This window comes from Rhinolophus sinicus, linkage group LG01, assembly GCF_036562045.2.
Source record: "Rhinolophus sinicus isolate RSC01 linkage group LG01, ASM3656204v1, whole genome shotgun sequence".
Taxonomy (NCBI): domain Eukaryota; kingdom Metazoa; phylum Chordata; class Mammalia; order Chiroptera; family Rhinolophidae; genus Rhinolophus; species Rhinolophus sinicus.
In genome coordinates, this window is record NC_133751.1 from 202,410,615 (window position 1) to 202,437,500 (window position 26,886).

General features: G+C 36.3%; 1 protein-coding gene across 1 annotated transcript in view; it reads left to right on the top strand.

Moving 5' to 3' along the window:
- PSMD1 (proteasome 26S subunit, non-ATPase 1) overlaps window positions 1-26,886 on the top strand; it is a 91,911-nt gene that overhangs the window by 51,536 nt on the left and 13,489 nt on the right. Inside the window, exons 17-19 of the mRNA XM_019739782.2 lie at window positions 12,340-12,454; window positions 16,285-16,401; window positions 22,920-23,022. Of these exons, the coding sequence (XP_019595341.1) occupies window positions 12,340-12,454; window positions 16,285-16,401; window positions 22,920-23,022 (335 nt within the window). The remainder of the gene's footprint in view (window positions 1-12,339; window positions 12,455-16,284; window positions 16,402-22,919; window positions 23,023-26,886) is intronic.

Genomic DNA, 26,886 nt, shown 5'->3' on the forward strand with positions numbered 1-26,886 from the left:
ATCAGTCATATTTACCAGACACCCACCATTAAGGAATTTTTAATGATATCTGGATTGTGTCCATTACACATTCATTCATTTGTGAAGTATTCGCTGAATTCCATTTGCTTGTGGAGATGAAGTGAACAAGATAAACATTTTCCGCCCTATGTAATTTATAACCTTATGCAGATATAAACAAGTATATTGATAATTTTAACATAGACATGGTAGAGCTAAGACTAGCTCACTTCAATAGGGCCCACAGTACAGCTGAAATATTTTTTGGCTTTCTGTTTTTCTTAATACCTTTATCCATTCTCTTTGACGAGATCAGTGAAAGAGCTAAAACTGGAAGAAAAGCTATTCCAAACTTAACCTGTTCTCCTAAGGCTCCTTCGCTCACTTCCGGCTGATGACTGAACTTACTTCTTATTTTAATGAAAGACTTAGACCAATCTGAAAGCTCTGTCACATTCACCTTCTCTTCTCAGAATATCTTGGTTTTCATTCAACCTATTCTTCTTTGGGGTTATATTGTCATTTCCCTTTTCCAAAACTAACTTCCTCTTAAGTTCTCAATTCTAACTCTTCAATTTGCGGTCTTACTGAATACGTTATCTTCTTTTTCGCACATAGAATCTATTCCTTGCATATTCAATTCCTCAGTTCTCACTTCTTTCTTGTAGACCTGCTCAGGTTTCCAATTAATGAAAAATAAAACCTTTCCTTATCCCTTAAGTCTCTTTCCTTCATCATCAAACTTCATTAAATAATTGCCTATCCTTTCATTTCCAACATTCTACTAAACAACTCTTAAAAATCACTAATTAATACCAGTTACTGATTTTGTTCAATATTCAGCACTGTTGACTAAGCTTTTCTCCTTAAAACTTGTATCATTTCTTGGCATTAAAGACCACCCCCGCCCACATCCTAGTTCTTTGTCTTATAGAATCTGTACTAACTTTTAAAAAAAATATTTTAAAAATCTTATTAGTTTCAGATGTACAAAACAACATAATAGTTAGACATTTAAACCCCTCATAAAGTGATAACCCCCCCCACAAGCTACTACCCCTCTGACATCTTATATAGCTGTTACAATACTATTGGCGATATTCCCTATGCTGTACTGCACATCCTGTGACTATATAGACCTATATATTTAGTTATAGTTGGCATTCAGTATTATTCTATTTCAGCTCTTCAGGTGTATATTGTACTGGTCAGGCATCTACACAGTCTATGACATGATCCACCTGATAAGTCCAGTGCCCATCTGGCACCTTACATGATCTTTACAACATTATTGATTATATTCCCCACACTGTATTAATTATCAATTTGTATTTCTTTTTTTTAAGATTTTTATTTGGGAAGAGGAACAGGACTTTATTAGGGAACTGTGTACTTCAAGGACTTTTCCAAGTCAAGTTGTTGTCCTTTCAGTCTTAGTTGTGGAGGGCGCAGCTCAGATCCAGTTGCCGTTGTTAGTTGCAGGGGGCTCAGCCCACCATCCCTTGCGGAAGTCGAATTGGCAACCCCATGGTTGAGAGCCCACGCTCCAACCAACTGAGCCATCTGACCATTCGGGAGCTGAGTGGCAGCTCATTGACTTCATTCTAGTTGCGGAGGGCACAGCTCGCTGGCCCATGTCGGAATCGAACCGGCAGCCCCTTTGCCCAGAGCTCACGCTCTAACCAACTGAGCCACCTGTTGGCCCCTCAATTTGTATTTCTTAATGCCTTCACCTTTTTCACCCTGTCCCCAACCCCATTGCCATCTATCACCCTGGCAGATTTAGTATCCATCTGGTACCATACATAGTTATTACAATATTATTGACTATATTCCTTATGCTGTACCCTACATCCCCATGACTACTGTATAACAGCCAATTTGTTCTTCTTAATCCCTTTCCATTTCTCCCATCCTTAACCCCCTCCCATCTTAAAGAAGTCCTTGTAAGACTCCTTGTAATACTGGTTTGGTGTTGATGAACTCCTTCAGCTTTTTCTTGTCTGGGAAGCTCCTTATCTGTTCACATGCCGGGAAGGGGGAGGACTCAACAAAGGAACAATGGCCTCTGCCAGCTCCTCCATCCAGGAGAAATCTGCCTCTCCAGCCCCGGTCCCAAGCCACACAACTCAATTCCCCACCATTTGTCCCTGCCACCTTTCCAGCTGCTGCCCCAGCACTGGAGCCCAGAGTGAGTGATTCCGTTGATGGATAAGTCCACGCGCGGTCCCTCTAAGAGGAGCGCCCACGATTGCAGCGCACTCGGTCTCACTTAGTCACAATCTCTGCTGGTTTTCATAGCCCAAAATTATGGGGACTTCTCTCCCCAGCACTGGAACCCTGGGCTGGAATCTCTCACTCCTCTAGGGGATGGGGAGGGGACCCCCACAGGCAAAATAGCCCTCCTGATCTTTGGGACCAGCCCGTTCTGTGTCTCTGACCTTCCTACCAGTCTGGAGGTGGCTTCTTCTGCAAGTCCTTAGTTGAAAGGCTTCAGTTCAGCTTGATTATAGGTGATTCTCAATAATGGTTGTTTTGTAGATTAGTTGTAATTTTGATGTGGTTGTGAGAGAAAGTAAACACAGCATTTACCTACTGCGCCATCTTGGTTGTCTGGCCATACTAACTCTTATTCTACCCTCTTAATATTCAGATCCTCCCCCCACCCCTTTCCTGTCCTCTCTTGATTTCATCCTCCTCTTCATTTCCTTTCTCAATTCACTCTTATGTTATGGTTTCCATCAACTGGTAGAAGAAAGCTCCTGAAACACTTTTCCAGCCTAGTGGTTATGATTCTGTGGTTATGAAATGAGACAAGTAACATACGTAAGCGTTAGGAGATCGCAGACAAACCAATTTCTCTGAGTTTAAAACTCAGAGAAATTGGTTTGTCTGCATTTATAAATGCAGTTCTCTGCATTTGTAAAAAGAAACGTGACATAACCTGCTCTGCCTATGTCACAGCACCATTTGATCTAGTTGATCATTTCCCTTTCCTTAAAATAGATTTTCAACTTGGCTTCCACTAGCCCACAATTTACTGGATTTTCTACCTCACTGACTGTTCCTTCTTAGTTTCCTTTACTTGTTCTGTTTCATCTCCACAACCTCTTAATATTGGGGCTCCTCTGAAACTCGTTGGTGGACCTCTTCTCCCTTCTGTCTGCACTTGGTGATCTCATACGTGTTTATGGTTCTAAATACTATCTGTATACTTTAGCTCCCAAATTTATATCTCTAGCTTAGATCTTTCCTTCAAGCTCCACTCTTACTGTTCAACTACCTACTCAGTATTTCCCTTAGATGTCTAAAAAAAGTCTCAAAATATCCAAAACTGAACTTCTGTTCTTTCCCTCCAAATCTGCTCTCTTGGTTTCTTTATTTCAGTTAAAGGCATATAGATCCTTCTAGTCTCCTTCTCTTAAGCCTACATTTTATCCATCACAAAATCTTGTTGGTGCCAAAAAATGTGTACACATTTTAAGAAAGGAAAAAACTATTAAAATTGTAATACTCAATATATATCAATAACAAAAGATGAATACAACTCATGTATATACATTTTTTGGCACCCCGGTATATAAATATAAATACACACATAAACACACCCCAAACTCAAACTTTTTGTGCCCTATCTCCACTATTTCCACCTTATCCAGGTCACCGTCATATCTTGACTGTATTTCTGCCTCTTACCTGGTTATCTTCTACCTTTGCCCTCTATTCTCAATATAATAGCCAAAAGGACGCTTTTTAAACAAGTCAGATGATGTCATTACTTTGCTCAGAATCCTTTGATGGTCTTCACTTACAGTAAAAGCCAAAGTTCCTATGATGTCCTGTGTGACCTGACCCTGTTTCCAAGTACTGTTCCCCGTCTTCACTACACTCAAACTATCGGCTTCCTTGCTGTTCCTCAAACACACCAAGCACTGTCTGTCCCACCATAAGGACTTTGCAGGAGCTGTTTCCTCCACTAATACACTCCTCCCAATAGCCACTTGGCTCGCTCCCTCACTGCCTTCCTTTCTTTGCTTTAATGTCACCTCATTGTTGAAGCGTACCCTAATTAATCCTGCAGTGTGCCCTCCTGGCTCTTCCAGTATCCCTTACTTGATGGCCTTTTTTGTTCTCCTTAGTACTTCACCTTTTAACTTACTTTACCATTTACTATTTATTGTCTGTCTCCTGCTAGAATGTAGCCTTTGTCGTCTTTTGTTCACTGATCTCTTTGAGTTTATCCCACTTGGAGTTTGATACATTTCTACTCTTTCATCAAAATTTGGAACGTTTTTGGCCATTGTTTCTTTAAAGGCTCTTTCTGTCCCTCTGTCCCACTCCTCTCCCTCTGGAAGTCCCGTTATACGTATGTTGGTGATGATGCTTGATGGTGTCCCACAGGTCTCAGGCTTTCTTGTTCATTTTTCTTCATTCTTTTTTTCTTTTTGCTCCTCAGTCTGGATAATCTCAATTAACCTAACTTCAGTTCTCAATTAACCTAACTTGATTCTTTTTCTGCCTGCTCACTTCTGCTGCTGAATCCCCTCTAGTGAATTTCTTTTTAATTTTTTTTAATTGGTGAGTGGGGAATTGGGGAACAGTGGTTTCTCCAGGGCCCATCAGCTCCAAGTCATTGTCCTTCAGTCTAGTTGTGGAGGGCGCAGCTCAGCTCCAAGTCCAGTTGCCATTTTCAGTCGTTAGTTGCAGGGGGCACAGCCCACCATCCCATGCAGGAATTGAACCGGCAACTTTGTTGTTGAGAGCTCCCGCTCTAACCAACTGAACCATCCGTCCGCCCCCTCTAGTGAATTTTTAATTTCACTTATTGTACTTTTCAGTTCCACAATTTCTATTTGGTTTCTTTTTATAATTTCTACCTCTTTATTGATGTTTTCAGTTTGGTGAAATATTGTTCTATTTCCTTTAGTTATTTGCCCATGGTTTCCATTAGCTCTTTGAATATATTTATGATAGTTCACTTAAGTCCAATACTTGGGCTTCCTCAGGGACCAAATCTGTTAATTTATTTTATTCCTGTGAATGGGCTGTACTTTCATATCTTTGCATGCCTCATAATTTTTTGTTGAAAACTGAACATTTTGAATATTATAATTTGGCAACTCATGAAATCAGATTCCCCTTCCAAGGGCTTGTTATTGCTATTTGTTGTGAATTGTAGGTTGTTCAGTGACTTTTCTAAAGTAGTTTTGTAAAGTCTGTATTTCTCATGTATACATGAGACTGAAGTCTGTTCCATTAGCTTAGTGGTCAGCGAATGTTTTGACAGTTTCCTTAAATACTCGGAGCCAAGAAAAGAAAAAAGAAAGGAAAGGAAAAAGAAAAAAAACTCTCCCAGTCTTTGCACATTGGCTCTGTGTTGGGGCACTCTTTCAGTTCTTAAATTAGCTAGTCATTTACCCCTCTGCTTTACCCTCACTTCCTGCTTGTACAGAGCTTGAGGTGAACGTTCAGGGTCCTCTCACGCCTTTCCTGAGCATGCGTCCAACCCTGAGCATGCCTGGGATCTTCTCAACTCCCCTGGTATACTCAGGAGCTTTTCAAAGCCCTTTTGCCCTTTCCCAGCCTCTTCCTTTCTAGGCTTTTCAGTTTGTTTATAGCCTGTCCTGACTATTAGGCCTTGCCCCAGGCTGCTATGGCCAGCACTTTAGCCTTTAAATATTTTTGGGCAAATGTCGCCTGGGGAATTGCTTCAGCCCTGAGAGCACTTTAAGTTGAGTGAAACCAAGGCAAGCTATTGCATTGGTCCTTCAGGGAGCCACCAGACAGGTTAAAACGCACACCCACATTTCTCTGAGAAGGTCGGTATTGCTTCCTCTCATTAGCATCTAGCACCAGGAGCACAGGCTGCCATCTTCACTGCCACGCCAGTCTAGGGAGTGTAGGTGGTAGGTGGACAATCTAAAATGTGTAGCACTCTTACAACAGTGCAGTAGCATGCTTCTTCATTAAGCTTTCCGCTGGTTGTTGTAAGTATTTGACTAGACTATAAAAAATGATTCTGACAGTTTTTCCTAGGTGGTTGTTGTTGCCTAGTTATTGCCAGAGAGCTGTTCATACTGTATCTGCTTTTGTCAGAAACAAAAGAAAAATGAGATATTTTTTTTTAAAGATCAGTGGAACGATATAGTACAATTTAATGAAATGATGATGTCTTTAATCAAAAGAATTCTTGTACTTGGAATTGAATTACAGTTTATTATAAATATCTATGGTGTAAATTTGCTCAATGCTGCAGGTCTTCAGTAATCACTGAAATTAGCTATTAGAAGTGGACTTTTATCATCAGAACACTTATTTAAATGTCAGAAATGAATTAAATTTTTTGAGAATCAAAGTATATTTGTGCTCATTTTTATAAAATCAAGGAAATACCAATAAAGTCTTTTAATGATCTCTAAGTTGGTGGCAACCCACTCATATTGAAAGACTTGGTTTGCTGATTTAAAGAGGAAGGATTGTGTGTGCTAATAATGCTATAACTTTTTGAATATTACAGATTTCTCTAGATCCAAGAATACAATCTGAGATTGTTAAGAGCCATGTTTCTTATTATGGTTAAGTAGCAATTTCTTTGTACTAATATAAATCTTACGAATCTACTTTCTTCTCACCTCTTTGAGATATCATGCTCCCCACTCACCCCCCATTTTGGCAGCACCTGAAAGAAATTAATCTGTTTGCAAATATACCAAAAGCTTGTTTAAAACTATACTAATTTTTAGTTTTCTAAAGTCCATTTTAAAAGAAAATATTAAAGGTGGACTAAACTTGTAAAGTTTAGAGCAGGATCTGTGTGGTTTTGTATTTTACATGTAGTAGATATTCAGTAAATACTAAACTGATAAAGTAAAAACTACAAATAATATTAGCTTAGGATAGTTTCATGGGACAAAAGTATATTTGGGAAGCAAAACATTTCTTCTTTCTATTATTTTCTTGATAATGAATATTTTATGCATCTCTTTTGTATTGTGATGAAAACAAAATCCAGAAAAGTATATCTCTCCTGGCCCTTTTTAACCTCTAATGATAGTCACTGTTTTTATATATAAACTAGCCAAAAATATAAAAGAGTGCAGGAAAAGTTGCTAGAATTCCCACAATATGTAGCTCCATTGTTAAAACAAATGCAGCCAGCACATCTGTAATTGAATAAATATACTTCTAAATTCTCAACGTATCAAAACATAAATATTTAAAAAGGTTAAGTCATAGATAACACATTGTGTTAATAAAATGATTTCCCAAGTATTTAATTCTTTGCTTTCTACCTTTCCCCACCCTACAAAACAATCCACTATTTTTCCTGTGACTTAGCCATTTCTAGACATTTATTTTTCAAAATAGGTTCATGGAGACATAGAGATGAGCTTTTATTGCTGATTGAGAATTAGTCATTTTAATGTTTGTTAGAAATGCTAATCTCAGGGTATTATAACAAACTATACGAATTATTTTGTGATATTATCTCAGAGATAAACGTTTATATAGAAAAGCTTCAAATATATGGTGATGGAAGGAGAACTGACTCTGTGTGGTGAACACACAATGGGATTTATAGATGATGTAATACAGAATTGTACACCTGAAATTTTACTAACAAGTGTCACCCCAATAAATTTTAAAAAAAGAAACAAAGAAAGAAAAGCTAAGATTTAAGGAGTGTCAGAATTACCTAAAATGACTGAAAGAAGGCCTAATGGAATTTAAAATTGGGGGTATTTTCTTTTAATTTGTAGGTTTCTCTCCATCTCTTGCCTTGCCTCACCTCTCTTTTTTTTCCCCTCCTTGCAGTTTATTTGTGGAAGAAACCAGGTTATTATTACTGTCAAGTTTCCAACAGTATGGATTTTGCTGAGTGCATCCCTATGTGTAATATAATGTGTTTTTCGGTCTTCTATATTTTCTGTAAATTGATAGTTGGAGCTAGAGGCTTGGTCACGTTCAGATTCAAATTTTCTCCTCTCTCTGGAGGGGCAGGACTGGCAGTGCATATAAGGTCTAGTTATTTCTCTTTCCATGATGTTAGCAGTCATTGATAATTATGCTAAGGTCCATTAATTCATTCCACATTGCAAAATGGTGATTATGTAATTTTTATCATTTATTCATTTGTTAACTGTTACTTAACATTTTTTATATAGACGTACACTATATGTATATATATACTATGTCTGGATAAAGATTAATATGCAGAAGTTTTGCTTTCAGTGAATGTTTGCATTCCGATCATTGCTTAGAAAGATTCTTTTGTCCTTTTAGCACTGCCTGCTGAAAAGTTGAAGTAAACAAAGAATATTATGGTTTTATTGTACTCCTGAAGAGATTGAATGTTTAAGCTAATTTATTAAAGTATTTGTCATTCCTTGTCTTAACACTTTCCTGAAGAATGTGTCAGAGTTGGAACTGTTATTGGACTGAGAAACTACAAGAATTTTTTTATGTGCTTTTGAATTTATAGCCCTCACAACCTATTTCAGTCTTTAGGTAAAGCTCTGCACTAAGCTCCCAGTGTTTATGTTCCCAACAAAAAACTTTCTAAATCTCATGAAATTATTAATGCCCTATTCTGAGTATACTACTTTTTTAACAAGTGGGGATCATATTAATAAAACAAATGAAGTTTTAAGGTACATTTAGGATAAGCTTTGCTATATGAGTCAGTTTTCCCTGGAATATCCTGCCCTTGCTACAGCTGAGGGGCAAGTGGGTAAGTGTCCTGTGTGCCATTAGCTCCCTAAAAAGTTGGTGAGAAGTCTGGAGGTCAGAACCCTTAATGTAACCAGTTTTCTTGGTTTAATATCCAACTTGCTTTGTATTGTTTTGGGTAAACTTTGGGGCATGAGTTACCTTACCTTTTTTAAAAATAAGAGCCCAAACTATAGCATTTGAGTAGCCAAATTTCTGGTTCTGATTCAAAGGCAATTTCTGGTTATGATCTAGGTTTTAGTGGTTATAGTATAGTATTCTATATCACCACCAACTCTGCTCAGCATGAATAAGGTAGACCAGATATTGTTTTATGGATAAAGCAATTAAGCCTCAGAGATTTAGTGATTGCCACTCTGTAAATGTCTGCACTAGAGTTGGAATCCAGGTCTTTCTGATCTAAGTCCATGTTCTGTCCACCACAGCCACCAGAAGATGAGAGAGAAAGGAGGCAGAGAGATCATTTAAGGAATCACTGTATAATTTCCAAGAAGAGATGATGAGGGCCTAAAACAGGCAATGGAAACAAACCAGATTAAAGGGTTTCACTTGACTTGGTAGCAGATTAGATGTGGGGAGTGGGGGAATAAAATGATCGAAGGATGTGAGTTTCCACTGTGGTCATGGTGGAAGAAGCAGTTTAGCTGAGGCTGCCCTTTATTCCTCTTTCTGTATGGAATTCTGTGTTGATTGAAGTGTTTGTGGTGTATTTGGTTATGCCATTCAGTGGATACTTCAAAATTCAGGATGCTGCTCAAACTATTTGGAATCCATTCATAGGGAGTTGAACGAGAGGGGGGTGCACAGGTATATATTCTTAATTCCTGTGTCATTATGTTAATCCTGTGGCACTTACCTAATGAGAATTATATATTCATAATTCTACCAAGGGTCTACCCTGAGGTTTATGGCCTCACCAGATTCCCACTGTGGTAGACCCCATATGCTTAGAACAGTGTTTCTGCCCATATATATATATTGCTGTATTTTTCCTCCTCTAGTGAATGTAGATTAGAAAAAAGACATCACATTCTTGAAAGCATCTTGATTTATTAATATGATTTAATGTTGAGGTCGCAGAAAATATTCAATAAGGAAACAATGGTTAATAGCCAGTATGTTGAAAGAAAGGAATTCATACATGCATAGTCGGGTGACGTGGCAATGACTTGTGCTTATGCCCTTGCACAGTTCCTGCTCTGGGAAGGTTTGTACAAATAGTAATGTTGGCAAGATGACTGTTAGCTACAAGCCAAGAAATTTGATTGAAACAACAAATCAGAATTTAGTTACCTATTTCAGTGTGTTTCATTTTTTACAGCAGGTCTTCTCTAGACCTATATGTGGTCTCCCTACTGGGAACTTCAAAGCACATAAAATTTAAAGACATTCATTTAGCCCTTATGAAGTAACACTCACAGGTACTTGTTAACTCTCCCTTTTTTTTATTATCTAGCTGAATTATAAACTTAAAGGGGAAGGGAAACAATGAAGGGCTTGATATTTTTCCCAATGGTTAACCATTAGGCCTTGAGCCTGGTAGAAAATACTTGGTTAAGTCTCTAAATATGAATTTAGTTTGGCTCCCTTTGTCTTTTACTAAGTGATAAAAATTATCTTTAGTACCTAGCACTGTGCTAATATTTATGGGAAATAAAAAATATAGAAGACAGTCTCAGCCCTTGGCCCTTGAGACATGTGCAGTCTTTTTTTTTTTTTTTAATTAAAGTTTATTGGGGTGACAATTGTTAGTAAAGTTACATATATTTCAGGTGTACAGTTCTGTAATACATCATCTGTATATCACATTGTGTGTAAGACATGTGCAATCTTGACTGGTATTATTTGTAATTAATTAGGTCACAAAATGCTTGAGTTTGTCAGAGGATTTGGGCATCAAATTATGGACTGAGTGTTAAGTTCTTAGCCTGACAGGAGTGAAAAATGAACGTTAAATGATGGTGCTGTCAACTACAAGTTGCAGAATAATTCTCCAGTCTCTTTGGTGTAATATCACTTTAAATTTCATAGGAATATTTTTCATTGAGGAAAGGTCTACTGGTAATGAACATTGATTTAAAATCTGATGTTTGGTTCATTTTTTAAATGCCATAGAATTGTAAAGTGGAGTACACCTTCTGGAACTGCTCGTCCCATTCCTTCTTTTATCAGATGTGGAAAGGGACCCCAGACTGTTCGATTAATTGAACCTTGTCTCAATTATCCTAGTTATTTACAGACAAAACAAGAACTTGAACATGGGTTTTTGACTCCATGGCTTCCTCTTCTATAACTTATCATTTATCTCATTATGCATTAACTCAAAGCATATGTGTTCTTACCATATTTTCAGTTATTTGCTCATTTGGTTTTTGTCTTCCTGCAAAAAGTTATCTCTAATTACAGAAAAGAAAATGGGACTTGCTTAATGTCATGTACCAAGAAATTAGCAAAACTAGGACTAGCACCCAGATCTTCCATTTGGTAGTATATTACTTTTGTCCCAGCACCGAATTTTTTTTCCATATTGTTGCCATTAGTGTTATTTCCAAATTATTCATATTAGGAAACTTAGTCAAACTGAACATTTTTAAGAAAGAGTATGGACTCTGTTGTAGGGGGAAATAATCCAACTTTCTCTCATAGCAGAATTCTACTTTCATTAACTTGGCTCTACTCCATTTGAAATGTGAATTTACCACTCACTGGAGTTCGAGCTAGGGGACAATTCCAGCATTGAATTATAGATTTGAATTGATCTGTAGGTAATAACTGCTTTCAGGATAGTCTTTTTTTTTTAAAAAGATTTTATTGAAGTATAATATACATCCGAAAACATGCTCATAGTCATAAGCCTACAGCTTGATGAATTTTCACAGCTGAACACACCTGTGTGTTCACGATCATCGCCAGCCTCCCATAAACTCTCCTTACACTCTCTTCTAGTTACTACCCCTGCCTGCTGCCCGGTGAGTGTAACCACCATGACTGGATAGTCTTTTAGAATCAGATACTTCATTAGTCAAGGATGCCCTGTGGTTTTTTTCTTTGTCACAAATGTAAGAAAATGAGAAAAGAACAATTTCTCTGTTCTCATTAACACAAAAATAATTGCTAAAGACAAAAAAAATCAGAGTGCCCTCATTTACTGGTTTAATATTCAACCAAAGTAATGCTGGCAGATTTCAGTCTTTCTTGCAGCTTTGGAAACATCCTGGAATCTTTATAAAATGACTTTTGTCTTCTGAAACAAAACACAGAGTAAATAAGATTGGCTGTAAAGCAGCGTGCGTCCCCCGTGCCCCCATGGTTGTGCCCCACTATGGAGGAAGCACGAAAGGGTGACTGATTAACGCTGTAATGCAGAGTTGTGGTCGAGGAGTCGCGGGTACATTCCTCTTTCTTTGCATATATTCTCTGAATGTTGAAGACAGATTTCTATTAATAATATCAATAATTAGAATTCTGTAGATTTTTAATTCTGCAATTTCTGTGTTAAATATAACTGTTGTTTCCCATAACTTTTAGAAAATGGGTTAAAATCCTTCCATCTGGATTTGAAATATGTTAACATAGAACACTGTCTTCACTTCCTCTGTTTCTTATCAGGACCCCTGAACAGTGTCCCAGCGTGGTTTCGCTGTTGTCAGAGAGTTACAATCCTCACGTGCGTTACGGAGCTGCCATGGCCCTGGGCATCTGCTGTGCTGGTACAGGAAATAAGGTAAAGCCCCCCCCCATGCCAGTGGGGGTAGTTCTTGCCTGGCGCCAGACTGTTTTCGCTCATAGAAAAGTTTATGTAACAGCTGTAAAAACACAAGTGTGATGTGATCTGTAAGACTTAACTTGCCTCACAGAACTTCCCAGAATTTCCTTACTTTACGATACTGGATGGCTCAGGGCCCTTAAGAACAAACCAGCATATTACATGGGTGGCTATATGGACACAATGCTGTTGACTTCCCTTTTGAAAGCATAGATTTCTTTAAAAAAGAAAGAAGAAGATATTTTTTCTTTAAAGAACTACTCTGGTCATTTTACACAGTTATTTTACATGTTTAATTTGCATAATTAGTATTGTAGAAATCAAGGTTCTCATCTGAGGCCACCAAAATCAACTCAGTTTAATTCGTTTGGTTTGGTTTGGTTTGGTTTTGTTTTATTTTGTTTTGTTTTGTTTTGTTTTGTTTTGTTTTGTTAGCAAATCACTTAACTGTTGTTTGCCTGTTTTCTCTTCACAAATTTAATAGGTAACCTGATATTTGTTAAGCCCTCAAAAGTGAGAGAGTTGGGTTAGGCAAGTTGATGGTTTGAAAACACAATTCGTCGTAAGATTCATTAAGAAACTATTGCTTAACTACCAAGTATTTTTTATTCACAGCAGTGACATATACATCACATTTTACCTTTTATAGCTCACATGCACACATCTTGGTGAGCTTTTCTTTTAACAGGTGGGGAGGAGGGAGGGAGGACGGAACAGACGGACCAGAGAATGAGAACATGATTATGTTCCCAGTGTCTTCACAGCAGCGGGAAGGAGTTGCTTTTTTATCTTCTCTGTTCAAACGAAAATAAAATAAAGCATAGTTATTAGTTTATTGAGTGATTCCAGGATTAAATTTTAATTTGCTTGACTTTTTCTCTAAAAAGCGTTATTAGTATTGGATACAAATAACTTTCTAATCATATAAAACGTAATTGAAGCTAGAAATTACAATAGGCATTTTTACTACATGTGGCAAGAATTGTGTAAAAATTTATGGAGACACCCCTTTCTAGTACTCTCATTCTGTCTCCTTACCCTGCTTTATTTTTCTTCACAATACTTACCACCACCTGGCATATTTTTACACCTATTTTGTTTATTTTCTGTCTCCTCTCCACTGAAATGTGAAGTCCCTGAGAAGGGTGTGTTCACTACTAGAATCTAAAGTCAGACCTGGCACATAGAATTTCAGTAAATATTTGTCAGATGAATGATGGAGGGATGATCATTTAAGGATATGACGGTGAAAAAGTTGGACATGGTCTCTGCCCTCACAGAGTTGTTTTTAAAATGTTTTCATTTCTTTTGGGTGAAAAATTCTTACATGAGAATGTATCTTCAGTTTTATTAGAAATGTCATTGGGTATATAAAATGCAGTTTATAGGAATTGGCCTTCATTTTTTTCTGGGACACATATGTTCTATAAACAAAGGAAAACATAGTTGAATGTTTTGCTAAGTATCTCCCCTGTCAGATCTTTAGTAGACATTTATGTCAGGCCTCATAAGTTAAATGTAAATTAGATTTTTTTCTTTCCAGATTATTCTGAACTTAATATGATATCTCGGAGCAAATGTTCTTTGAGACACAGCATCTGACAAGTTAATTCAATGAATATTTTTATTACTCATACTAAACAAGTCTGCTTTATTTCTAGATACTTTGTGTGATTTACGTATCAATACCTATCTGACTAAAGTTTGGTGCTTTGATTATTTTTGTTTCTTAAAAACCTAGAACATCCTTTTATTCTAAAATATATCTTTGATGTTACATCATATACCTCAAAGGCAAAGTTAGTGTCTTTTAACTTATAAGTTGGAAATTTGGTTATATTTTTATCATGACTATTTCATAAACAATATTGACAATATGTAAGTAACGTTTGAAAAACCTACTCTGCACAATGTCATTACATTTTTCGTAAAAGTGGGGAGAAAGAAAACATTTATCTAGTACATAAATTATCTGTTAATAGTTCTGATTTTTTAAAACAAATATAATCATGTGCTGAATAATGGTGTTTAGGTCCCATAAGATTATAATGGAGCTGAAAAATTCCTATTACCTAGCGATGTAACCATGGTAACATCGGGTTAGTGCAAAGCATTACTCACGTGTTTGTGGTGATGCTGGTGTAAACAAACCGACTGCACTGCCGGATGTATAAAAGTACCGCGCATTACATTACAGTAGCAGGATATACCGTCTAGGTCTGTGTAAGTGCGTTCTGTGATGTTTGCACAGCAGCAAAGTCACCTAACTACGCATTTCTCAGAACATGGCCCCATCATTAAGCAGTGCGTGACTAAATCCACATGGAAAGAAATCTAAAGTCGTTTTCCCAAAAGGAGAATTCCATTTATTCTTCCTTTCCTTGGCTTTGGAACAAAGGATGTTTGAGAAATGACACTGTATTAAGAAATAAGTTTGAAAATCATGTAAATCCGTTGCTCTGTTCCTTCATATTCATACCTAAGGACCTTATAAGAGATGTTATAAAGTGGCACTTAACAAAGGTTCTGAAGGTTGTTAACAGGCGTTTTATGGGCTAAAAGAGTTCTTGGTCAAATACAATGTACAAATGCTGGGATAAACAAAAGTTGTAAGGTTTCTTTAATGAGGCTTCCTGGAGCTTTTGTTAGGATATGTACATTCCTAGAGTCTTTGATATGCTATATACATTTGAATCTTCAAGAGGAGGTGATTTATATGTATAGTGGAGGTGCCAAAAAAATGTATACAAATGGACACTTTGGTCAGCGTTTCTCAAGCAATAGTTCGCCATAATCAGAGGTGTCTAGACGCTAATGGTGACCACTTTGAGCACCTCTTGTAATTGCAGAAGTCAAACGTGACTTGTATTCATCTTTTGTTATTGGTATATATTGAGTATTACAATTTTAATACAGTTTTCCTTTCTTAAAATGTGTATACATTGTTTGGCACCGTGTGTGCGTGTGTGAGTGTGTGTGTGTGTGTGTGTGTGTGTGTATGCAGGAGCTCCCAAACTGATTTAATCAAGGAATTCTCCTCCCCCCCCCACCCCCGATCTGATATTTTGAAGGATATGGTATTGGGAAATCCCAATAAATATTTTAGAAAATCTTGTCAAGTGAAATCAATTCTAGTCCTGTTTGACTTAATGTTTTACCATTCTACTAGCAAATAAAATCTTTTTGTTTTGGGAGTTTATCTTTGTTTTTTGTTTTTCAAAAATTTAATTTTTTAAATTAGGTCTTGTAAAATCATCTAAGACATTACCATACCCTAGTATTTGAAAGAAGTTGGATGTTATTACAGGTTTTCTAGTCAGACTGACCTGAGTTATTAGCTATTTATGTGGTTTTGGGCAAATTACTTAACCTTTCTTACTCTGTTTCTTTATTTATAAAGATTATTTTGTGTTGCTGTTGTTGTTTTGTTTTTGTTTTATTTTTAGGATTGAGAGGCTTATATGGGATAACATAAAATACCTCTCACTGTGCCTAGAAAATAATGGGTGCTTATCAAACATTAACTTCATTTTCCCTTTCTTTTTGACCTCTTTTTACCTCAAGACGGGAGCACTCTTGTTCTACGAGTTTCCTTTTCATGAACCATCATTATATTGATACTTAAAGCATACTCAGTTCTGAACTATTGCATCCAGTTAGTCTTAAATTAACTTGTTACTACAATGTTAGATAAAAATACTGACTTAGAATGATGTAACTAATTTGAAAATCCAGCTATGCAACTTTATTTAAGGTTTTTGTTTTGTTTTTTGTTTTAATGTTTTCAGGAAGCAATTAATTTGCTAGAACCAATGACAAATGACCCTGTGAACTATGTGAGGCAAGGAGCACTCATAGCTTCAGCTCTCATCATGATCCAGCAGACCGAAATCACTTGTCCAAAGGTGAGCCAACAGAAAAATTCTCTGGAATAGAGCTGTTTTGGGCTTTTCTTTTGAGGACATTTTTACCTCCGATGTGGTAAACACTGAACTCATAGGAAGTAAAGAGGTAGGAGTATGGGAAACTTCAAATACATAATACTCTTTAAATGCATTTTTATAGATTTATGGTCACTTTCTTAATTCAATTATATAGCCATACTTGAAAATTTAGAACTTGTGGGTTGATGAAATCATAAAAATCAACTTTAATTTTTGCCTTCTACTGTCCTTTTAAAATTTATTCAATGGGATAACTTGTTCCTCTGATACAGGATGCAAACTCAGGCAGTCCATAACTTCTTTGATCCATTCTTCTGAGGTGATAAACAGCCCTACAGTCACTTTATATAGTACATACAATCTCAGTTTAGAAATGAGTACATCCAGATTCTATGATAGAATGTCATTTCCATCTGGACCAACATTTTCAAAGAAACACTCCTGCATATTTTGCCCCTTGTGGGTAGAGGTATAGTAGGCTCTCAGTGCAGCTTTGCCTGCCCCTCTCCCTCTCTGTCTCATTCCTTCCTTCTCTCTCCCTCTACTCTCTCTGCGAGTGCCTCAGTCAAAAGCTAAATGCCTCTTACTTCATGTGCTAGGTGTCAGTGCACAGTGACCACTGACCATATTAAGCTCTCCAAGTGGTTCCTCTGAAGTGCATCTCTAGGCTTGGACTGAGGGGAAGACTCACAGCCCAGCTTTTCCCGTAGAAATCCTCATCACATGTTCTGCTACAGTCCAAGACTTATTACACCCTGCAGATGACTCTGTTAACAGATTTTGAGACGTTTCTTTTAAAATGTCCTCACGACAACCTCTCAGACCTCATGTTAGAGTTTGATATCTAATGTATCTTGGCACCTGAGCCAAAAGTTCTCATTTCATTGAGAAAATGCATAGATCATATTTACATGTACTAAAAATTACCATGTTGATATATTAAATAGATGTGATAATTTATGCAACAGTTTCAGATCTTTTAATTCTTAAGTTAAAATTATGGCAATTAACAGCCTTGTACTAATTCTACTCCTATATGAGCAGCAGTCAAAAAATTGACAACAGAAAAAAAAAACGTTGGCATACTGTTTTCTGCCTCATCAAGCAGATGTAGAACATCCTCATTTTCGGCAAAGTAGGTTGATGGGAAGGGAGAAAAATTTCCAGAACTCATCAATTATTCATTCTCATTTTATGGAACTTTATTTAATAGATTTCAGTTTTTAAGCAGGTGGTACCATTTTTGTTTCCTTTATTCAGTGCTTCTCTGTGTAAAAATCATTTTTAAGACTTATAAAAATTGGATTGGTACAAAGATAGAATCAGACTTCTGATTCTGTATTAATATTATTTGGTCTTCTAGAACATAAACAATTTTTCAGAGACTATTTTCTTTTTGCTTTTTTAAAAAATATATATATATAGCAATTATAATATGAGTAGCTTTTGCATCTTTTATTTGATCCTCTGCTGATCTTTATCAGTTGGAGGTAATGTCATTAAAGAAGGAAATTTAGGCTATGGGAAGCACTTCCCCTAATATATACACGTAGATTTTTATTCACTTTGACCTCACATGTCAGTTTCACATTATTTGCATTGTGAACAAGATAAATGTTTTAACATCTTCCTGTCCTCTGCTGTAGGATTTCATTGATTTTACAATCATAAGCTCTGCACCAACAATGGCAGAGCCCTTTGGAATGGGAGTAGGACAGGGTAGACTGTACAGTTTGAGAAGCATTTAACTTCTTATTCTAATAAGTAAAGAACACTTTTTCATATTTAGAAAAAATGAGGAAAAAAACAAAAAAAGAAAACATTTTAAATAATTAGTATTTTTAAATCATTCCGTAAAATACTGTTGAACCAATGCTTAGCTGATGTGACTATGTGATGCACACTTCCATCTTTAGGTTGTATCAGAATCTCGGGTATTGATTAAGAATGTTGAGATGCAGTTATAGCTGGTAGCCTTTGCCATTAATATAAACCTGGTAGGAAAGTCAAGTGTGTACCCCCATTGCCTACAAAAGCAAAACTATATATGTTCTTTCAGGAGACACTGTCCCAGAGAATGACATTCTTACTCAGCTCATGAATTCTTAAGAGTTTTAAGTTCTATTTCGTTGTTTTCTGCTATCAACACATGATAAAGAACTTTGTGGATTATAGTTTCTGTCATCTCTCTTTTATCCAATAATTGCTAATAAGACAACACTGATATTCCTTTGGGTGGGATGTGACATTTTGCTGAAAAGAAAAAGCTGTTAACATGCTTGAAGAGAAGCAAGAGTCCTAGTCACAAGGTTGTAAATTAGTCCATGAAATAAAATGAAGCGCCTCGAAATCAAAGATCGAGTGTTAATTTCATCAAGACTATAGTTCCTCCTCAAAGGACTCCAAAAGGGACATTTTTTGGATATTTTGTGAGATTTACAATGGACATTTCCAAAGGAAAGACTTTTATGTAATCATGAAATATGTCACTACCTTTTACAGAATGCGGTCTTAACACTTGGCCCTACACATTCTAGTCTTAGTTTAAGTAACTCCAGTACATCTTTGCTTTTCTTCTGCCAGTTTTTTGCTCACTCAGTCTCACAAACATAGACCCAGGAACATGCATCCACCCCTGGGTGCTTGCAAACCCCCTTTAGAAAGCCCTTAGACCAGAGATTCAGAGCCTTTAACTACAATAATGTCTTTTGGACATTAACGGTCCTTGGAGCTATTTTCTTCAGGAACCCAACTCTGCTCTTTAGGAAGGATCCAGCTTTTGTTTTTCCTGTTAAGTGAAATCTACCTTTAGGAGTTATTTGGACTTGTACATAGTAAATATCATACATAGAATCAGATAGAAATATCACAGTGTAAGAATAGGATCTGGCTCCTCCTCACCTAATATCACCGGGCCTAAAGTCTGCTACAGGGAAACTTCTCCCACCACTGACAGGGTACCCTTTTTGGAAGCAGGATCATATTTAGCCAAGCTTGATAAGCTTTTGTGGTTCTAAAATAAATCACAGTTTGGGTAGATTAGGCTTTTGTGAGCCATCATGGTAACCTAGAAATATTTCTGTAGTGAAATGTGTGAACTTTTTATAAGATGAAATTATAAGCATGAAATTTTATATTATATGGTGGTATTTTACACCATAAAACATTCGTAAATAGTAATCTATATTACTGTATTATTACCTTAAGATACAGTAATAATCACTTTAAGTGTCAGTGGTAATGTAAAGAAAAGGCTGCAAGCAACTACCATGAACAAAATAGTACTGATAAAATTGAGAAGAGCTGAAAACATTACTTGGGATATTGATAATGGGAAAGTCATGATAGCATTGACAGGAATACCAGGAAAGAAGAATAAAGAATTTTCGTTTTAGGTATGTTGAGTTTGAGATGACATGATAGCAAGTCAGTTGGACATAAGATGAGAGCACAGGAAAAGAATCAGAACTGAAGAAAGAGATTTGGGAACTAGCCACAAACAAATCATATTAAGTGCATAGCTCTGTATCTGCAACTCCAAAATCCAGAAAGCTCTGAAAACTAAAAGAGATTTGTTTTTAAGGACTCGTTCAGCTACAAAACCTAAACTCATTGATAACCTTTATCCCATTTAGTGTTAATTTTAATCAGTTTGCTGCTTCAGAAATATTACCTTGTTTGATTATGGGCTATTGCCCCCACACTACACTGAGAGTATTGCATAATCCCATCTCAATATGGCGTATGCGCCCTGTTAGCTTTCTAAATTCTGAATTCCAAAGTTCATCTGGCCTCAAGGATTTCATGGAAGGAATTAGAGACCTATAGTTCAATCATAAGAGCAGATAAAATGTCATAGAAAGAGAAAAGACAAAAAAATAGAAACTCAAACTGATCCCTCATGTGCAGCTACAGTTCTATGTTCAGGAAAAAAAGAAGAAACTAGAAAGAACGAGACATAACCAGGTGATGAGCACCAACAGAAATGACTCCAAGAAAGTTTACTTACCTCTCCCCATCCTTAATTTTTCTCCCTGACATTTCAGAGTGCCCCCCCAACAGTACACGGTATAGAGTTAAAAACATGAAATGTTAAGATTTTAGATGATCATGCAGAACAGGAAACTTTCTCTCATCTGTGGGATTATCATACTATAAAATGGAAAATTAATGTGATTTTCTCCTACAAATTCTACTTGGTCTTATGTGGGGGGCAGACTATTCATAACAATGAAGTTGAGTCAGAAAATCATGATCCTAGCCATGACTGCAGTTAGTTGTTTGTGATCACAAGCAAGCCAGTCGTTTCACCTATTTTACGTCAGTTTTCACATTTGTAAAATAGAGGGAGTATACCAGATGATCTCAAAGTTGACTCCAAATTTAAGATACTATCCTAACCTACTAAAATAATGATTATTTACAAAGAAGAGTGAGAGTTGAGTTACTGCTGCATAAGTAATAAAATGTGAAGAAAATTTGTTTAATTATTAAAAACTAGCTTTTTAAAGTAGTATACTTAATATTAATTAGATAAGCCCATAGGGAATACAGTCAGTAATACTGTAATAACTATGCATTACGTAGTTATTGTATGTACCAGGTGAGTACTAGACTTACTGGGGAGGGGACAGTCCCTTTATAAATTATGTAAATGTCTAACCACTATGCTGTATACCCGAAACTAATATAAAATAATATTAAATGTCAACTGTAATTGAAAAATAAAATATTAAAGCTATGCTTAAAAAGTTTAGATAAGCCCATTATATGTATTTGCATTGATTTTTTTTTTTTTTTATCCATCTTTCAATTTCACTGAATGTTTGCCTATTGTTTTGGATGCAATTTTGTATTTAAATTCTTCCTTCTAATATACATACAGTGCTTTGTCCAATGTTTCTTTTTATAAGTTCTTGAACTATTTCATAAATCTTTAGCACATAAAGTTTCCATCCTATATAAGGTAATGTAAGTGTTCTTCTAAAATAAGTTCAGAATCAAAGGAATTTGGCCTGTTGAACCAGAATAAAAGCATCAAACCTTTGGATTTTTAAAACTTGACAGAAATTTTGTGATGATCTAATCATGCTGGGGTTTATAGTTAGAAAAAGTAAGAGCTAGAGAAGTCAGTAGCTTACTAATGCTTATATGCTGCGTGGTGGCAGAGTTGGTTCATTGTTTTTCCATCACATTCTGTTGCTGCCTGTGAATAAAAACGAGAACCATGTTTTAAGGAGTATAATTTTACTAGCAGTATTTAGATTGCAGAGATAATAGGACTGGTAGGATTCTGACTTGGTAAGGTAAGACAGCCATGCTTATTGAACTATAAACTGCCTTTTACATATTACATTATATGAATATTATCTCACATAATCCTTACAACAGCCATGTTAGGTAGGTACTATGATCCCTGTAGAGATGAAGAAACAGACCCAGAGAAGCTAAGTAACTTATCCAAACAGCTTACTGTAAGAGCAGAAGTATTTATAAGCCAGGGTTGTCTGATTCTATATGACTCTGCCCTACATCACAGTGTGGCCCGGCAGACCACGATGAATGAAGAGGGAAGAGAGTCTGAAAGAATATTTAATGCATATAAAGTCATCACATTAGGAAATTCATATTTTCTGCTTTGGGCAGATTTGGGGCGCTCCGTGATCATGTGCTTCCTGGGTGCCTGCCATTTGAAAAGCACTGGTGGGAAAACAGAAGTGGAATATGTAGAAGAAGCATAAAATAGTTGCCTTATTGTCATCCATACACTTTTAAAGGAATCACAAGTATATTAATAACATGTTCTGTAAATATTTTCTAATTGTAAAAGTAATATATGTTAATTCTAGAAAATGCAGAAAAGAATAAAGCAAACAAAAATTACCAGTAATCCCATCCTAAGTGAGTCAGCACATGTTTCATTTTGGTTTGTTCCTTTTAATAAGAGTAATTATTGTGACATGTCCTCAAAAAATTAATGTGTGTGCATAATGAAAATCTTTATGTGTGAATACACTTAATCCAAAATATACCTCACACAATTTCACTGAAGGGTAGTTTACTTTAAGGTAGACCCAAAGGACCGTGCCTGTTAAGAAATCTGTAAGGTTGATGGTAAGCAGAATAGCTGTAATTCACAGTTCAACGAAAGCTTTACTGTTCCCTTGAACTGTTTAAGCCTGCTGACTAACAGTGGTGCCATATGAAATCGAATTCAACATTCCCTTGAGTCTGAATCATCCACTGTGGCATGAGAATTGAAAACAGAACTGGTGCTCCCACACCAGAAAAGTCCTAACTCCATGATTTCAACCGTGGAACTGTGTTGCCCTCAACTCTGCTCCATACCCTCTCTTTTAGAATGTTGTGAAATTCAGAACTCAAGTTTCATTGCCAATTGAGCAAGTTATTTCCTGCTCTAAAATGACACAGTATATGAATAGAATCAGACTATATAATTCTTTTTCTTGTTCCTTCAGGTGAATCAGTTCAGACAGCTGTATTCCAAAGTCATCAATGATAAACACGATGATGTCATGGCCAAGTTTGGCGCTATTCTGGCCCAGGGAATATTGGATGCAGGTAAATGATTTTAAGTCTTCCAGATTTATTTATCTATTTAAACTAAATCTAATGAAATAACTATATGACATAGTGTAAATTGAGTCTGGGGTAAATTATTCCTGGAGAAAATTTAGAGACTACAGTTTATAGGAAGTAGTAGAGTTGTTGAGTGCAGACTGTTAGAGTTTGAATCCCAGTCCCTTTACAGTATACTAGCTATATAACCTGAGAAGTTATTTCCCCCTCTATGTGTCTGTTTTTTTGTCTTATGAAGTCTACCTCATAGTGTTGGGAGGATTGAAAATACATGTAAAGCAATTAGAATAGTGCTTACCGTGTTTCCCTGAAAATAAGACCTAGTTGGACCATCAGCTCTAATGCATCTTTTGGAGCAAAAATTAATATAAGAAAGACCCAGTCTTACTTTATATAAGACTGGGTATAATAATAATATAATATAATCTAAGTGCCAGCCCGGTGGCTCAGGCGGTTGGGACTCCGTGCTCCTGGCTCCGAGGGCTGCCGGTTCGATTCCTGCGTGGGCCGGTGGGCTCTCAACCACAAGGTTGCCAGTTCAGTTCCTCGAGTCCTGCAAGGGATGGTGGGCTCCGCCCCCTGCAACTGGGATTGAGCCCGGCACCTTGAGCTGAGCTGCTGCTGAGCTCCTGGATGGCTCAGTTGGTTGGAGTGCGTCCTTTCAACCACAGGGTTGCCGGTTCGACTCCCGCAGGGGTTGGTGGGCTGCGCCCCCTGCAACTAGCAACGGCAACTGGACCTGGAGCTGAGCTGGACCCTCCACAACTAAGATTGAGAGGACAACAACTTGACTTGGAAAATAAAAGTCCTGGAAGAACACACTCTTCCCCAATAAAGTCCTGTTCCCCTTCCCCAATAAAATCTTAAAAAATATATATATATATATATATATATATGTATATATATGTATATATGTATATATATATGTATAATTTAATATAAGACGTGATGTGAGGTGATGTGATGTGATGTGATGTAATGTGACTGGGTCTTGTATTAATTTTTGCTCCAAAAGATTCATTAGACTTGATGGTCTGGCTAGGGCTTATTTTCGGGGAAACATAATAGTGCCTGTCACCTAGTAAAGTGCTCAGTGAGTGTTGGCTGGGTTTTTTTTTCTTTAATTTTATTAATATATATCAGTTTTAAATAGTTGACATTGGAAATTTTTTGAGGAAACATTAGGTTTTAGACAAATTCTAGCAACCAAATCATCCTAAAATAAGATACATGGAATATTTGCCTGATAAATGCTTACATAGCACTGTGCGGTGTGGTTCATTTCAAAAGAAGCAGACTGCCCTTCCACGGTAGAATGGTGTGCTTAAGTACCTTGGACTTGGGGTTCGTTCGACATGTTCCTTAACTGTTGTTATCGGTGACGTTTCAATAGGGTAGAAGAGAACAAGCATGCCTATTTCATTGTACCAGTATGTGATTCCTTTTCTTACTGTACCTTAGCCATGTAGAATATAATCTTTTCTGTTAATCTTTGCTAATTTGAAAGGTGAAAAATAGTATCTCATGGTTTCATAGTAGTTCTGTTATTAGATGAACATTTCCTCAAATTTATTAGCCATCTGCATTTCTTTCACTTAAAACACTGTTAGCCATATTTATGGCAGTTATTCTTTTCTTAGTCAACTAGAAATGTATGTATATTTATAGTGAAGGAGATAAGGAAAATACATATTTTTTTAAGGATTTTTTTTTAATTAAATCTCTTTAGGTTTTATACATGCTGAGTGTTTTTTAATCGTTATCAAGGTTTTCAGTGTCCTTGTTTTATACTTTTAGATAATCTCCCTTAATGGCTTTTTTAAAATCTCTGTCTCCTTTCTAATTTTTTTTTCTTTCTCTTTTTCTCCATTAGATTTGCTAGAGATTTCACTTTTTGTTTGTTTGTATTCTGATGCTACTCTCTTTTTTCTCTAATTTCTTTATTTCTGCTTGGACCTTTTATTTGCTTTTTCTTTTCTTAGGACGTTGGTGCACTTTTCTAAGTTTTTAAGGCAAATAATTCTCTTTTAATCCATTTGTCTAGTGGAGATGTTTTTGTTTTGTTTTAATTTTCCAAGAAGTTGAGACTTAAATTTTTAGTGTTGGGTACAATTTCTTTTTTCTCTTTTAATTGAAAGACAGTTTCTTGCAGCTGTGTGTAAATAAGGAAAATATGCCATAGATACTTTAAAGTATAAACATTTCAATTCTCGACGCATCTAAACTGCACAGATTGATATGCCATAGTTTCTTCCTCATTCCTTACCACCTTCCAATATTTTTATGTTTCCATTGTCATGGTTTATAATATTTACATTCTCTTGTGAAATCCTAGCTCTCTCAGTTTAGTCTTAGTTATATCTTGAAATGGATTCAGTGTTCACCACCATTTCTGTTATTGCTGCTGCTTATTCCTGGGTACTGTACTAAGATTTATCACTTAATTGGCTGGATTTTATCAGTCCCTAGTTTATGCCTGGTTTACATTCGGCTTGAGTCTCGCTGGATTTTGACAAATGCATGATGAAATATATCTACCATCACAGTATTATACAGAATAGTTTCACTGACCAAAAAATTCTGTGCTCCACCTTTTCTTCCCTCCCTCTCTCCCCACAATCCCCTGGCAACCACTGATCTTTTTACTGTCTCTATAGCTTTAGTTTTTCCTTTTCCGGAATGTTATATAGTTGGAATCATATAGTATGTAGCCTTTACAGATTGGCTACTTTTGATAATTAGTTTTAATGTAAGATTTAGAGTGACATTTTTCTACTCCACAGTCTTTTTATTCCTTCTAGCTGCCACTTTTTGAAGTTTGTGGGTATAAACTACAACCCTTTACTTGTTGATTTAATAAACTACAGTTTTTTTGCCAGTTTTTACTATAATAGAGTTTGTGTTAGAATTAGGGGAGGATAATTCTCTGTTTCAGCTTTAGAAGTTCAATCTGTTTTCCCCTCCTTCCTTCCTTCTTGCAGCTCCTCTCTCCTTCTACCTCTTTTTTTGCAAGTGTCTATTTGATTTGTCATGGACCAATCAATTTTGATGCTTCTGTTCATTTCTCTATTTATAATGGCTTTTGCGTTTGGTATTTTAGTATTTAGCACATAGAAGTCTACTGTCATGTTCACTATTATGAGCATAAAAGCATTCTCTTACCCCATTTTCCTTTACTATCCTATCCTCCTATAAAACTATGCTAACTACCTTAGAAAAATTTGTAGTCCTGCAGTCTGTCTCTCAGAAGTTAGTGGTAACAGAAAAAATGTGGAGAGGGCAACTTCAGAGGAATGAGCAAAGTTATGGGAACTCGCTCAATGATTTGGTCTTTTCAGGGAAAAAAGCTGAAGATTAAGATTTATGACTGAAGTTTGTAAAACTGTGTAAACACTATCAATAGGATAAACTCTCCCTTCTTTTATCGGAAACTTGGACTATTAGAGCAAGAGGCTAGTTTAGTTTCTAAGTTTGAAGACGATAGGTTTCATTGAAATAAAAGGAAATTTAGCTTCAAAACTTGATCAGATATCACATTCTTGGCTGTATGTTCCCACCAGTACCCAGGTTTATAACTATCAGAAGTACTTTTATGCCTTATTTTAATTTTTGAATTATCTGTCTTCTGTACTAAACTGGAGGCTCCTTGGGATCTTTTTCAGTATTTTGTTCAAAACTTTCAACATGTAGTAAGCATTCAGTGAATGTGGGGTTAGAGTAGAGAAGAGTACAAGCAAACAGTAAGTGTATATAACTCATTCCTATTGGAAAAAACAAAATTAAAGTATGCCTGATTTTTTTTCCAGATAAAATCTTAAATATCTGTAGTGGAGTATTCAGAAAATC